We start from the raw sequence: 15,360 nt of genomic DNA on the forward strand, positions 1-15,360 counted from the left end.
TGTTTATTTACTAGTAAATAAATGAAATTATTACAACATAATTAAATTTTAGTCTATAATCTTAAATTTCCTAATTAATTTTAGTATACAATAGAATCGTATAAATAAAGTAGCACGAAATATAAAATGAAAATGTATGATAATAAATAATTATAATTGCTAATTAGGTTACTTTTCTGACATACCTATCTATATATTATTGTACATATATTTAACTATACATACATTATACATATACATAATATAAATTTGTATTGTAGGTGTATGTATTTGGATGTATTTGGAAATTTTAGACTTTGAACAATATTATTCTAGAAAACAAATTGTACAACCATATGTATGACAAAAAAATATCTATATACATATATGTTTATATTATAACATTGGTTATTAATGTATAACAATATGAACATTAGCGCCATGGCGCCAATTAAATATCCGAATAATTTATAGGCGTATCATTAGGAATTGAATTTAATCGATAATGATATGTGTAGGTTGTATATATACATATTATTATATATTACATATATATATATATATAAATTACGAAAATCGATTTTTTATTATACACAAATTTGTGGTACATAATAGTAATTTATTATAAAAAAAAAAGTAATTATTTGCTTTTAAAATTGTATACGCAATAAATTTTTAATATTATGTACATGCGTGTCACATTTTAAAATGAAAAATAAAAATAGAGTTGACTATGATAGCTTTTTCTTTCAAACCAATATGATAGTTGATAAAAAAAAATCACTATTAACATTTTCTTAAGTGATTCTATTACTAAACCTTGGGAATATTTAGTTTGCTTACATATCTCATTCTGTACAGCAGTTGTTATAAGAATTTATACAACTATTACCAAATTTTATTGAAATAGTGGCCTTGCACTCGTTTATGTAAAATTTAAATGTCCTAGACTTTTTATAAATATTGAATACGAAATTTGAATATTAAACGCTTTATAGATTTTTACTATTTAAACTACTATTTTACACCAATTCGAATAACGGGTTCGTGTAACTGTCATACAATTCAAAACAAATACATCAAATTATTTTAAATATATCAAAACATTTAACTTTTTTTTAAATCAAAAACTAAAAAGGTTAGTTGCATGAAATCCGGTCCATTAATTCCAATAATTGAATTAATGGAATCAATGTAATGAAATTAATTCACAGGTTACTTGATTAAAAGCATATTTTAATACGTTAATCGTCATGTCAATCTTATATGTCTGACTCTAAGCGATTTGGTTGTAGAAGGCCACATCAGTCGCAGATGTCCGATGCAAACGAAACATTTGCATTATGTTTCGAACATCCTTTCGTTTCGTGTCTATCAGGAACAAAACCTGAAAATTTCTTGGCATATTACAAACAATAAATTGAAATAAACATAGTTATAGTATAATGGTATATTGTTTCAATTGAAAAATATATATGTGACATAAAAAAGAATTATAAATAAATTATAAATTCCTAGAAGAATATTAAGACAATAACAGGTTTTTCCGGGAATTTTGTCAAAAAAATATTTCTGTGATATATTAAATTTCCTTGATATATTTTTAACTAAATTATCTGATAAAGTTACCATGGCTCATATAAAAATTTTTCTGATAATATTATCGTGCTGATTAACGTGTTAAATATTTCATAAATTTATTAAGGTAAATTCATAAAATTTTGTACAAAAGTACCAAAAATAAGCCTTAAAAAATATTTCTAAACTAACTCATCAGGTTTTGATTTTGATTCTATATAATAGTAACAAGATTTAGATCAGATTTCATGATGTAAATTATAATTACAGCCGGCAATGGTCAATTATTAATATTTTTATTCAATTAATACAACGTGTGGTTGTTTAACTAATAAGTATTATGCCTATTATAAGTACTAATAATATTAACTTAATAATATTTTAGGAGAAAATTTTTTTTAATTTTTCTACCTTTAACTCATTCCTTTGATTACGTCATCCATCTGTTCTTCAGTTGTATAAAGAAATTTCCATTAAGTTAATAATATTTTTATTTTTTTAATAAAATTTTTACTATTGTCTTCAATAAAAATTAAATTTTACATAATTTTATATAAATGTTAAAAAAAAAAAATTTCTTTTCTTTTTTGCAGACTTCTGTAGCAGATATCAACTACAAAAAAAATTCGTATTATATCAAAAATATTATTATAATAATAAATTAATTATTTAATAAGTGTTATTTTGTAAAGAAAACCAAAAACAATAAAATAAAATAAAATATACTGTTAAAATTATATAGAAGGAAAACAAGTAGAAATATTATCAACACTATTTCAAAATGAAGATGGAAACTAGCCATATTTTCTGGTCAATATTTTACTTTGCCTGCCTTTGTAGTGCTTCACTGTAAGTATGAAATGTTTCCCCCTTTAATTATTATTATTTTTCTGTTTTTTTTTTTTTTTTTTTTTTTTTTAATTTAACCCACCAATTTTTTAGAACAAAAATTTGGATTTATACCAAAATCAAAAAAAAAAAAAAAAACAAAAAATTTTTTTAAATATTTATATTTATTACTATAAAAATAGTTGAGAGATTTGTTCATCAAATCATAAAAGAAAAAAAAAAAGTGACATATTAAAAAAAAAAAATATTAATAACGTCATGAGATATGAAAATACATACAAGAGAGCAATAATAATAAAAAAAACCAAAAAATGGAGAATAATAAAAACAAATTTCGGAATCAAGTTTAATTTACAAGTTGCATACACATAAGACACAAGAAAAAAAAACCAAGGATTTTCAATAAAGAAAAAAAAAAGAAAACAAAAGGCTTATAACATTTTTATTAGCTCAAATAATAATTTCTACAGTATATAATAAAATATTTAATACTGTCATATTTATTATATATATACACATTAATTTAATATTTCATTTAGTAATTTCAATTTTATATACATATATATATATATAATATAAAAATATAATATTATATATAATAATTTCAAATTATTTATGTATGGCTTTCTATATACATACATACAAATACAAAGAATTTTAAGAAATTCTTCTCAAATAATATTATTAAAAATATGATCAAATATGATGATATGAAAATTTCAAAATGGGTTTTTCAGCTACTTCATCAATAGTCTACAAAATTTTAATAAAAAAACAATTACAAAAAAAAAAAAAAATTTCTTAATACAAAAAAAAAAACAAAAATTCTTATTAAAACTAATAAAGTTTTAATATTTTTATATATTTCAAATTTTAGAGCTAATAATGCCAAGATAAATTTTCGTGAAAAAGAGAAAAAAGTTTTGGATCAAATTTTAGGTGCTGGAAAATATGATGCCAGAATTCGACCCTCTGGCATTAATGGTACCGGTAAGTAATAATTATGACCAAACGTTTTTTTCTTTTCCAAATAACTTTTTTAATACCAAAAAAAAAAAAAAAAACAAAAAAAAAATATTTAACAACATTTTTCTTATTACAATGGAATATAAATTGAATTTCAATTGAACAAGTCAACATACATAAAATAAGTATATTTATTATATATACTTATACAATATATATATATATATAAATATATATATACGTAGGAACTTATTTTCAAGTTAAATTTTCTTTTTCTAATACAACATATTTTTTATTGTAATTTATTATGATGTAGGAATTTCACATATAATTTATATAGGAATTTTATTATACAATATTAAATATTCTTAACAAAAAAACATCGAACGAAACAACGAAAAAAAAAAAAAAACACGAAACCAAAAAATCAACGAAATGAATAAATGAGAACAAAAAAAAAATGTGAATAAGATTTTTCGATATATATGAAAGATGAATGAATCCCTTAATTTTAACACTTTAATCGCCAATGTTATTAATTCCATATACACAAAAAAAAAAAAAAATAAAAAAAAAAAACATCAAAAAGTTTAATACAACAAAATTTTATCAATACCCTCAACTACTATCAATAAAACCTTTTTTTGATATGAACATTATCCGCCGTATATCCGCCATATTTCCGCTATATTTCCGCCAATATAACAGATATATATATATATATAAAATATATAACAAAAAATCATTTCAAATCAAACGTTAACCATCCTTTCAAACCTAAGATTAATTTATATTTATAATAATATAAATAATGAAAATTCTTCACTCTTAAGAGTGAATGAAAATGAAACTGAAAAAAAAACTATGCAAAAACAAAAAGCTGGTCGAATTTAAAAATTTTATGAAAAAAAAAAAATATAAAAATCATCGGTATATAAATGAAATTCAAACAAAGCTTTAATAACTTATTCTTTTTTGTATGGATTAATAAAAATCATTTTTCGATTATATATTGATGATGACAAACATGTTTTGTCTTAGGTTTGTTAGGTGAGACAATCATTCCTTCCATTTTACATACATATGTGTGAATATGCATTATATATATATTATTTATTTATATAATGATTTTTAAGAACCCAAATCATATTTTCATTTTTGCATTAATTATAATACCTAATCTTAGCTCCTCGCCCCCCAAAATCTATAGTTTTTAGTTCAAGAATGAAAATATTTATATTATTTTATTATTCGAATAATTTCAGCCAATATTTAAACCAATATTAACTATTAACAGAACTGGAATTTTTATATTAACCATTAACGTGGACTTTTTTTTACTATTTAACACATAGGTGACATAAATTTTAGCCCTTTTCTAATATCGCGATATTTCAAGTAAAAAAACCGTTTTTGAAATGTCAATAATTTAAATAAAACCAAAACAAAGTAGAGTTTTATTACAAGTTCATTTTTCAAACAGTCTTTCTCAAAATTATTTGGATAATTAATTTATGTAACATAAAATGAAAATCAACAAAACAAAAACAAAAATTTATTATTCAAATTACTTAAAAAAAAACCATTCAAATACAAATATATTTTTAAAAAAAAATTTTCAGCACATCTTAATTTGCACATAATTCTTCGTTACATAATTTAGCACAATTTGTACATACTCGTTTCGTACTGTATACATGAATGTGCTGTTTTACGAAGTGCAAAAACTTTCTGAAAACCATTTAAATTCATTTTTATCGAAAAAATTCTCGTTATACCTGTCGTGAAAGTTTGGCTAATAGAAACTTTTTCACTTACAATTTCTTTCTAATTTTCGGCATCGGAATCATATGTTAATAATATAATAAATCTTAAAATAAAAATTACCAAGTAACATACGTGATGTAGATGTTAACTTTTTTCTTCAGATTACTTATCCAAAAGTATAGATGACGTGAAAAAGTTCCTTATTATAAAATAAAACAATTTGCTGAACTAATTTTTACCCTTTACATATATATTTTCTCGAAATTGCACTTATCTAATCGTACTTAAACAATACTCGTACATTTCACTCAATAAAAAGATATATATATAAGGTGGCTGCAATTAAATCAGGGTCTTTATCATTTTGAAATCTTGTAGACGTTAATTTTACGTCACCTTTTCTGTTGAAAGTTAACGATATTAGATCACCATTAAATTAATATTTTGCTATATGTACTCAGTTAATAAGTTAGAATCCAATATAAGCAAAAAAATTCTATATAATTTTATTTAATTCAAAATTAATTTTTTTAATATAATCGTTTAAAATAAATAATATCAATTTAATAATATTTCTAAATTTAATTCAATGATTTCATATTATGTTTTTAACCTAAAGCTGAATACAGTTAAATAACTTAAGCGAAGTAGCGATTATAACTGTTATAAAGTGAATATAATTTAAATATCTTATTACTACGATATTATTAGAATTAAAATTGTTAAAACCCATTTGATTTCATAGCAAAAATTAAACAATATTATATGAAATATTTTTGTTTGTTAAACAAATTCATATTAATTTTCAATAAAATATTTAATATTTTCATTTCTTGAACTGACCAAAGTATAATTTAAATTCGAAAAAATTTTCAAAAAACTAAAAAGTTAAAAAAAAAAATTAAAAATTTCAATTAGACCAACAATTAGATCAAAAATTTGATCTTCATTTATTAAAAGTAGATATACACCTGAATTCACCTAATTATTTCCCAATTAATTTTTTTTTTTTTTTTTGTAATTTTCAAATTAAACTTAATTTTGATGTTAACATCTTAAATGCATTTAAAACTTGGCGATCAATGTGTTGAATATGATTATTAAAGTAAAATAAAATATAATTTTTTTCAAAAAAAAAAAAAAAAAAAAATTATTTTCAACTTTTGTTTTTTTATAATTAATTAATTTTTATTTCTAAAAATTTTATTTATTTTTATTGTATCTAATTTTAGTTTTTTTCTTGTACAAATATTTCAAATATTTTTATTAATTTTATTCAACTACTTTTTATTATTCTGTTATTCTAAGTCTATATCTTATTTAATATTTTTAATTGGCTAATTCTATAATTTTTACAAAATATATACAAAATATATTTATATACAGAAAAAAACCAAACTGAAGAATTTTTTTTTTCCAAACTCAAAAATAAAATTTTTAATTCAAAAAAGAAAAAACATTCAATTCAAAAATATATTAATTTCCAAAAAAAAAAAAAATTTTATACTAATAATATAAAAATACAGAAAATATTTAGTATTTGAATAACTCAAAAAAAAAATTTTATTTTTAGTTTTCCTTTTATTATATAATTTCAATTTTTTCTTTTTATTTATATATATTAAATATATTTAATATAAACATAATAATTATAAAAAAAATATATATATACAATTTTAAATTTTACAGTTTTTTTATTATTTAAAAATATACAAAGAAATTTTTTCTAATTTATTTATATTTTCTATAAAACTTAAAAAAAGAAAATTTTTTTACAGGTTTTATACTTTTTTCTTTTTAAGTTATATTTTTTTCTTTAATTCTATATATTTCTATTATCCAATATTAGGTTATTTTTTAGTCTCCATTGTCGATAAAATATTTATAATAAATGAAAATTTCAACGATTTCATCTTTTATAATGTGAACATAAATAAAAAATATTAAATAATACCCTAAAGTTGTACTGCTATAAAAATAAAATACAATCCGTTTAAAATCACATAGTACATAAATATATCGACAGCGGAACATTAATAATTCCATTATTTTTACTCTTATGCTGCACAACAAATTCTACAATATTAGTTAAAAGTTATTTATTTTTTCAACCAACAGAATTGAAAAATTAGTGGTGATTTAATTACACTCAGACCACTTACCAGTTAGAAATTTATTTTTTTGATAATCCGCCTCCATTTCTCCATATCTTTCGCAACGTGTGATATTTTCTATCAGTCACTCGAGATTTTTGTGCGTTAATTATTGAAATCAAAAGGATTTTTGTTAATTTCCTCAAACGTAACAATTAGAAATGACTTTTAAAATTAAATTTAAAACTCTTAAATCCCTCGTATGAGAGAAAAGTAAACAATAATTAGTTTATTTTGTCGGCAAAAATTTGTTTTTCTATTATCCCCATATTTCAATATCCTGCCACCCGAAATTAGTAAAATTTCTCTTTTTGATTTTTCATTTTTCAAAAAAAGGCTCATTTTTCAAATTTCTGTAAAAACTTCTTTTTAAATTTTTTTTTTGATTTCCCCGAAAAGTATGCAATTTTTGTTATAGTACAAATAATTTTGGTGTATTGATCACCTAGCTATTTTATCAATAATTTATGTAGCATAGATAACTATTCATTGTAAAAAAATATTTTTCACGTGTTCAAAAGAAAATTGCAAATTTTCAAATTAATGATTTTATCTGAATTTATTTCCATTTTGTTTTCTTAAACATAATTAAAGCAATATAAATTATTTTAAGTAATATTTTACTTACTTTGATTGACATTACTGTTGATTCACTTGATGGGACACTTTGACACAAAATTAACTAAACGCTATTCTCAAGTAGTCGAATAAAATCATGTAAATGCATAAATATGTAGTAACTCCAACTCAGTAATTTTTATTTCAGTAATTTTTATTTCAGTAATTTTTCGGTAGGTTAACATATTGAACACCAGACTATATGTGCAGTTAAAGCTGCACGTTAAAAATTTTTTATATTAAAAATTAACGAATTAATTATATGTGATTTTAAGCGGATTGTGATTTTTTGCGAACTATATAAATTCAATATATCTAACTAATAATGTAACACATATACAACTTTTCATTGTGCCAGTAAAACCTATTAGAACATCAAGATTTCCACAAAATCATTTAAAATTTAAACTAAAACTTTATAATTAAAAAATTTATTAAAAATTAATTCCACTCATATTCATTTATTTAATGAAACATTAAACAATTAAATGTCAAATATAAAATCTTTTTGATTCTTAATACTTTAACTTTCACTTTCTGTGGGACACAAAAAATAATTTAATAAAAACTGTTGATGGGAGTTATATGTAACATTGCACATTGTATAACATTTATCGGCATAGGTGACTTTACATTATATAGTCTGGGAACGATTCTGTGAATGTAGTCTGAATTTATAGTCTGGAAAAAAAAAGCAAAAAAAAAACCAAAAAAAATAGATGAAAATTGTTTATTAAAAAAAATATTTTATAGGTCTTTTAACAAGGATGTATGCATCGTCAAATTAAAAAATATATACATAAAACTTCGTGCCTTTACAAATAAAATTTTTATTACAATAAGATTGAATTTTTTCAAAGAAAATAATAAAAATTTTTTTTTTTAATAAATTTGAACGAGAAAATTAAATAATAGAATATTTTTTATTAAATAAATTTTTTAAAATATTAAAAATCGTACATGTACTACAAACACATAGGCTTAAATTACCCTTTTATTATACAAATACATTAAACATTTCATCAAAAATTACAAAAAAGAAAAATATAACTGAAACATTTTCCTTTTCGTAAGTAAGGAAAAATACATATGCATTTATAATTAATAAAATATTACAAAAAAAAAAAATTTTTTAAATCAATCACTTTGAAATTGAAAATTTTTTTAAAATCACAATTAGTTTTAAATTCCATCACAAAAATAATATTATTTTAATTCATAGTCAAATAATTTATAAAGTCTGCTGGAGAGTCTCAAATTTTAATGAATTAAACGTCATCGAGGAGTTAATTTATATTTATGGAGTAATTTTCTCATATAAATTTATCCCTGATGACGTCATATTTGCAAACGGCAATTCTGCCCAGTAGACTATGTAAATTGTTAGACCATGATTGTGATTAAATTACAACATCAAATAGATTACAAAATTTCATAAATTCTCAAAATTAATTTAAAATTTCATAAATTCTCAAATTAAAAACATTAATACGAGTACTCGTAACTGTTATGCTTACTTCTTCATAATTAGACAATTTCCTTTTTCTCTACATTTTGAAGCAATAAAATTCCACAACTTAACTTTATTCTAATAACACAAAATTCCGTCAGTAATAAATAAACCATTTTGACATACAAAATGATTAAAGATTTTTATTTTTAAATTAACTATTCATAATATAATTGAATCAATAATATTGTTTGTGTGCTAATTGATCACATTGCAGTCATTTGAATATTGAAATTTTTAAAAAGACAAATCAATTTTTGATTTGTCAGGGTGTTGAAAAATAAATGTCATTATTTGTGATTTATTGTCAGTCTAATAAAGAGTATCAGTTACAATTAATAGTAAACATCGCTTTTACTCTATTATAAAATTCCAATTTTTCAAAAACACGCTCTTATTAAATCACAGTAGCCAGATGTTTCAAAATGTTGTGAGTATTTTAACAGAATTGAATGCTGCAAAAAATTCGTCTTATAAATATTATATCTATAATTAAGATTAATTATAAAATATTTTTAATGAATTTTATTGGAATTTGAAAAAATTTTAACTAAAAATAATTAAAATTTTTTTATGAAAATTCTACTATGCAGCGACATTACATTAATACATCTACACTCTGCATATTATATAATAAAAAATAAGAAAACCTATAATCACATAAATAAGACATAAGAAAAATAATCTCATAAGTAAAACACAAAAAACAAATAATATCTCTATATACATATATATAAATATATACAAATAAAAAAAAAAATTATTCGCCTATATTATTCATATATATACAAACAGATGGCCCTGCTATAGTCAGAATCAATCTTTTTGTTCGAAGTATTATGACGATAAGTGACATTAAAATGGTAAGTCCTACAGCAAGCTACAAACAAAAAAAAATAAAGCAAAAAGCAAAAATAATCAAAATATAATTAAAAAATCAAAAAAAAAAATTTTTTTTTTAAACGCATCTTTAATTCAAAGTTTATTCATTTTTTTTTTCTTAACGTCAATATTTTCTACATTGTATTAATTAATTATTGTTAGAAATGAATTAGTTCGATTGTTAGTTTTTAAAATATTTAAATCAAAACGTATATACACTGATCAATTTATTTTTGATTTTTAAATTACGTATTTAAATTTGACAGTGTGTTTAGCTGTCAAATTATAAAAAGCAAAAACACTTAAAAGAATACTCAGTTACAGAGTTCAGAAATTTTAATAGAGAGGAAAGGGAAATTTAAATATTGAGAAAGATTTAAATAGATAACATGAATTAATTAATATTTATTAAATATACGTAGCTGTGTACAATAGAATATACAAAATATAAAGAGTTTGTATAACATTTCGAAAAAATAGAATACTCACGCAGGCAGAATTAAATTTTAATTGATTATTTTATTAAAAAATAATAAAAGTGTTCGTGAACGTATTTTTTTTTCACCAAAATTTATTATTAAAGGCAATACAATTATTTTTTGTACAAATTATTTTAAAACTAGCCTCGAGGTTAATAATTTATTTTGTTAATAAATGAGTTTTCTTCCATTCGTTCTTTTGTTTCATTTGAGTAAATTTTTATAGTAAATTTGTTTTTGCAACCTTTTTATGCGGTTTTGTAGCAACATTTTTGAAAAAAGAAATAAAAAAAGCCTCAATTAAAATCCAATTCTTATTTTAATTAAAATTCAATTAAACTTTAACCATTGCATTTTAATTTCAAAATAACTAAATTTTAGAAGGTTCACAACCTTATACATTATATTAATATTTTAGATAATAGCGCTCTCATTGATTGAAACAGAATGAAGCAAATGTAAATATGTGATATTGTATACAATAAATAATGATTAATAAAACAAAAAATATATGAGTTGATCAGTGTAAATAAAATAATTTGATTTGTTTGCCATGAAATTACATACATTTATATTGAAAAAAAAATTTAGAAAAAAAAAATAATTAAAAATTTATTTAATATTACCAAATGAAATTCAGTATTAATTAAAACAGTATTGCATAAGACACGTTATTTATATTATATAATTATTAAATATTAATTTATTCTTAGAATGCAAATGACTATTACATATTGGATAATTAAAAAAAAAAAAATAAAAATTATTTTTATTTTTATTTTAATATTATTTTCTTGTAACGAATGTTTTATTTATTTTTTTATATATATGAGCTATGTATTACATTATTATAATTATTTATTGTGATATTGAAAAAAAAAAGTATTACATAAATATTTCCATTTTATTTATATTATATAATAATATATTCGAATTCGCCTGAAATTTATAATCATATATATAATTATAATATTAAAAAAAAATTAAATGAAAACTAGTTAGTTTTGGAACATTTAAATGATATTATTGAAGTTAGATGTTTAGTTTCTAAATATAATTTGGCTGTTATGAAAATGAATTGAAATGAAATTGCACTCATTTAGAAAAATCCTATATAGCTAATTAGAATGGAAAGAAAAAACATCAGTTAATTTATTTTCATTTAAACTTGTTAATTCATAATTTTCTTTTTTTATCATATACAATATACGAGTACCTAAATAGTTTAGTGACAGTATTTAAGAAAAATTTTAATTTATTAATATAAAATATTTCTAACTATATTTCTGTAATTTTGTCACGTTCTGGAATTCGATATTCTTTTTCTGCAAATGGAACAGTTGTACTACAAAATACATTTTGTACTCCTTTTATCTTATTTCGGTTTAAAAAAAATATAATTTAAAATTTTCGAGAAACAATGCATTTAATATTATTTTTCGTAAAAACATTTTATGCAGCATGTTTCACCAGTGTTGTGAAAGTGTTATACAAAATTTCAAACAATATAACACATTTTATTTTATAAAATTTTCATCAATGTATCTTATGTGCATATGTTTGTATCAAAACAGAAAATATAATCCTCGACTTCTATATTGTGTATTAAAAGCATAAAACTTCACCAAATGGCATTGTTCGAAATTGCGTTTCGTATTATTCAAAAATCTTATTCAATGTCCAGGAGGAGGCAAAAAAATAGTTCTCACTTTTTATTTTTTAGCAATAAATTCCATTGTTTTTGTTGTTTTTTGGCTATTTTTGCCTAAGTTAGTAACTTTTAGAATAAATTGCCGAATTCAATACAAAAATATCCAAATATGCCTTTTGAACAATTTAAAAATAAAATTCATTCAGCAATAAAAGCATAATTTCACTTTTTGACTAAATATAATGCTTTTTATAAGCAGTTTAAATTCTTTTTTTAATTTGGAATGTAAAAAAGTTTCCAATTCTAATTTCATTATTTCACTACTCAAATAAATAGATGTACTTAAACCCATTCAATAAAAATTAATTTGAAAGTAATCCTCTTAAAATACTCGCAAAATACTGTCACTGTTATACTTTCAAGTAAAGTACTCTACATACATGAGTTTGTTATAAAAAAATCAATCAATCTATCATTATTTTGTTTTAAAAAATCAACTCATAAAAAATTTAATTTTCAAACTTTTTTTTTTCCTCTCCTACATTATTGAAAATCATAAGTGGACTGACTTATTTTGATAATAAAATAATTTGAAACCCATAATATACTCTAGAAGACACTAAATTATAATCAACTGTATAATCAACTGTGGTATTGTTTTTAATAAAAATTTCATTAATTTTCAATTTAAATAAGCCTTTCAAATTCAAAACTATTCGTATTTAAAGTTTCTGGGTAATAAATGATAAGGAATAAATAATTCAAATTTTAAATATTTATAAATAAAAAATTATCAAATTAACTTGCAAACAAATAATGAATTTAAACAATTTAATTTACAGAATTACATTTAAAATTGTAATGTAGGGAATTAATTTGGTAAACTTAAAATTTTCTATTAATATCAATTTTGTTAATAAAGAATTGTTTGTAACTGTGCGACCTCTTCTTGTTTTAATGTGTTCTGAATTTTTTAATGAAATCATTTTAAATCCTAAAGTTCTCTTTTCGGAATATAAGTGTTAGCCTTACTTTACCAACTGAATATAAAATGAAGAGGTATTAAATTAAAATACCTGTAATAATAAGATGCTTCTATACCTTTTGGTGCTTCTTTTATAATATAAAACTTTTAAAACTAAATGAAAGAGAATTTATACGACCCCAAGAATTTCATTAATCTCATAAATTGCCATTTGATATTTTAAAGAGTCCCAATTATTATTTATTTGTTTCATTTTGTTAGATTCCATTGTATTAATACTTTTAGTATTTTAAATTTTATATTATATTATATACTCTTAAGACGAATTCTATTATTAGCAATTAACGAAATGTTTAGTAAATAATTTACTCCAAAATATAAGTAGATTTTAAATAACTATATTTACATAGCTATTTAATAAAGAAAATTTTGAAAATTTAACATTATAACCATTATTTTCATAATAATTAGGAATTTTTTCATTTTATTTTCATTAATTTTTATATTATATTAATTGTATTATTTAGCGTATAAATTTTTATTTTCTCTAAAATGAATATGATTATTTCACATATCATAAAATTATATAACCATAGCTAAAAACATTAATTATATTTTTAGATTCATATTATTCATTTTAAAAAAATATAAATAGATTAACTGTTATTTAGCAGTTTGTTTTAATGCAAGAAATTAAAATAATAACAATAATAATAAAAAAAAATTAATAGTTTTTTTTTTTAACATTTTATTTTTATATACTCGTACGTACATTTATACATATATATATAAAATAATGTTGGATGTTATAAAATTTTTTGCTATGGATTTTTGATTTAAAATTGTACTCATCATTATTTTACATACATAATATATATAAATATATATATACATATATATATATATAATATAATATAATAATAAAAATAATTTAGAAGCATTATATACAAATAACACATATAATAGTACATACATATAATGCAATATAAAAATACATACATTTAAATATATACAATAAAAATTATAATAATAAATTAAGGTTATTTATAATAATAATGAATGTCTCTTAATTTATAACTACATAATTGAATTATTAATCATAAAGTAGCTATTTCTCTTTAGAATTAAAAAATTAGAAATTTGAAATTATTTATCTATATATTTTTAACAATTTATGAATTTTGTCCCGCAAAGAAATTCTAAATCTATATAACAATTCTAATGTAACGAAAATAAGTAATTATTAATATAAATTTTCAATATTCTTAATTAACACTTTTTTCGAATTTAAGTTCAATTATAAAATTCTGTGATTTTTAATATTATAAATTCAAAATTTATAAAATTTATAAAATACTAGTAATTCTTATTGTGTATATTAATTCACAAATGTTTAATTATTTAAAGTAAACACTTAGTTAGAAAAATTCATTCCAAAAAAATTAGCAATTGATTTTTGCAATTAAAAACAGTTATTGCTGCATATATGACATACATATGTATATATATATGCATTTTAACAAAGAAATAGTTTAAAGGCAGCACATATTATTTTGTATAAAAAATTAAGAATTATTTTTCTTTTATTAAAAATAAAATATTTTCCAAATACATATTTAAATGTATAAATAATTTTTAAATATAAAATTTATATTCAAGAATAAAATCAAAACTAATCAAGGAAAAAATTTATTCAGTTAATTGAGAGAGGAATTCTAACATGACATAATTTCTCTGAGTTTTGTGCTGTCACATTCCTCATCATAATCTCTAAATATCACTCACTGTTTTTTTAATTTCTTATCTTAAACAGATCTAACATGAAATTTGTTCTCTTACACATTCTCTTGTTGACTCTTATTAATTTGAATGTCATTATATGATTTAATTAATTATAATAAATATACAATTATAATTAAAATATAAAAGAAATAAATCGCATA

At 20.2% G+C, this 15,360-nt stretch overlaps 1 protein-coding gene across 19 annotated transcripts in view; it reads left to right on the forward strand.

Moving 5' to 3' along the window:
- The window catches only part of LOC129609907 (glutamate-gated chloride channel), a 161,957-nt gene that overhangs the window by 77,635 nt on the left and 68,962 nt on the right, over positions 1-15,360 (forward strand). For 14 of the 19 annotated variants that reach the window (XM_055522171.1, XM_055522160.1, XM_055522168.1 and 11 more), the window contains 2 exons: positions 2,151-2,406; positions 3,284-3,396. In XM_055522171.1, coding sequence (XP_055378146.1) covers positions 2,339-2,406; positions 3,284-3,396 — 181 coding nt within the window. In that variant the 5' untranslated portion in view covers positions 2,151-2,338. Of the gene's footprint in view, positions 1-2,150; positions 2,407-3,283; positions 3,397-10,215; positions 10,284-15,360 lie in introns of all 19 variants that reach the window. The other 5 variants (XM_055522169.1, XM_055522155.1, XM_055522162.1 and 2 more) reach the window with 1 other exon arrangement.

This window comes from Condylostylus longicornis, unplaced genomic scaffold, assembly GCF_029603195.1.
Source record: "Condylostylus longicornis isolate FDR11 unplaced genomic scaffold, ASM2960319v2 ptg000040l, whole genome shotgun sequence".
Lineage (NCBI taxonomy): Eukaryota > Metazoa > Arthropoda > Insecta > Diptera > Dolichopodidae > Condylostylus > Condylostylus longicornis.